Raw genomic sequence first — 1,070 nt, 5'->3', positions numbered from 1 at the left:
CTGGTGAAAATTTCATGTCATTAGCACCTCTAGTAATATATTTACTGAGAAAAATGTTGACGTGTTCAATACTTATTTTACCCGCTGTAAGTAACGACTCTTTGGCTCGAATATCCAAACTCATTCCGTCACCCTGGATGGATTTGATGTTTGTGTCTCTTCTTTTCCAGAAAGCGCCGAGAACAGGACTGAACACTTCGCTGCTGCTGCAGAAAAGACATCTCGGGCTGCTACCGGAGAACTCCTACAGCAGGTAGCGGATTAAAGCGCCGCAAAACGAACCAAGTCCCGTCGTCATCACACGAACACGTCTGCTGGTTTCCAGGCTCATTCACGAGGTGAAGGTCAGCGGGATGAGGCGCCACAAGCTGGAGATCCGGATCACAGACAACAGCAACCCGAACGCCCACAACTTCCGCCTCATAGTGGTGAGAACACACACAGGGGTCGATTGCGCACCTCTCGTCTCCACAAAGAAACCCATCTGATCCTCGCACCTCAGGGGGACTCGGCGTGCGAGCGAGTGTTCACGGTCAACGACGTGTCTCACGGCGGCTGCCAGTACGGCATCATGAACTTCAGCAGCAGCAGCCRGGGCTCTCTGTCGGTGGAAATGTGCGATAACCTGTACTTCACCAACCGCAAGGTGGGACGACTTCACCGCAGTTTAGACTCCTGTGTTCTGTTGTGCTTTTCCTATCCGGTGCACTTCTATGAAAACACAAGTTTAGTCAAACCTTTGAGCGTTTTTGTTTAATAAATGTGTTTCAGGTGAATTCCATCTGCTGGGCCTCYGTCAACTACCCCGACTCTCACATTCTGTATCCTTCCTGAGCAGCTCTTTATTTAGATTAGATTAAATATGTACCGTTTTTCTTCACGGCACAAATTTTTAAATGCATCTCTGTGTTCGTTGAGCATGCTCTGTATTTCCCCTTCACCGTACGGATCATTAGGCTGTGTCTGGTGGGAGCGGCCGACACCCCCGGCTGCGTCAGTTTACTCCCCGCTTCGCTTTTCAGTAACTCCAACCAAGGTTCGTCACGTTTAATCAAGAACCACTGGATTTT

At 49.3% G+C, this 1,070-nt stretch overlaps 1 protein-coding gene across 2 annotated transcripts in view; it reads left to right on the top strand.

The window, feature by feature from the left end:
• wdr21 (WD repeat domain 21) overlaps positions 1 to 1,070 on the top strand; it is an 8,268-nt gene that overhangs the window by 3,885 nt on the left and 3,313 nt on the right. For both annotated transcript variants that reach the window (XM_014027729.1, XM_014027730.1), the window contains exons 4-8: positions 171 to 253; positions 326 to 428; positions 503 to 646; positions 772 to 821; positions 957 to 1,036. In XM_014027729.1, coding sequence (XP_013883183.1) covers positions 171 to 253; positions 326 to 428; positions 503 to 646; positions 772 to 821; positions 957 to 1,036 — 460 coding nt within the window. The remainder of the gene's footprint in view (positions 1 to 170; positions 254 to 325; positions 429 to 502; positions 647 to 771; positions 822 to 956; positions 1,037 to 1,070) is intronic.

The sequence above is a fragment of the Austrofundulus limnaeus genome, unplaced genomic scaffold (assembly GCF_001266775.1).
Source record: "Austrofundulus limnaeus strain Quisiro unplaced genomic scaffold, Austrofundulus_limnaeus-1.0 Scaffold677, whole genome shotgun sequence".
Lineage (NCBI taxonomy): Eukaryota > Metazoa > Chordata > Actinopteri > Cyprinodontiformes > Rivulidae > Austrofundulus > Austrofundulus limnaeus.
The sequence above is the reverse complement of the archived record's forward strand: the minus strand, read 5'-3'. Positions and strand labels throughout refer to the sequence as shown.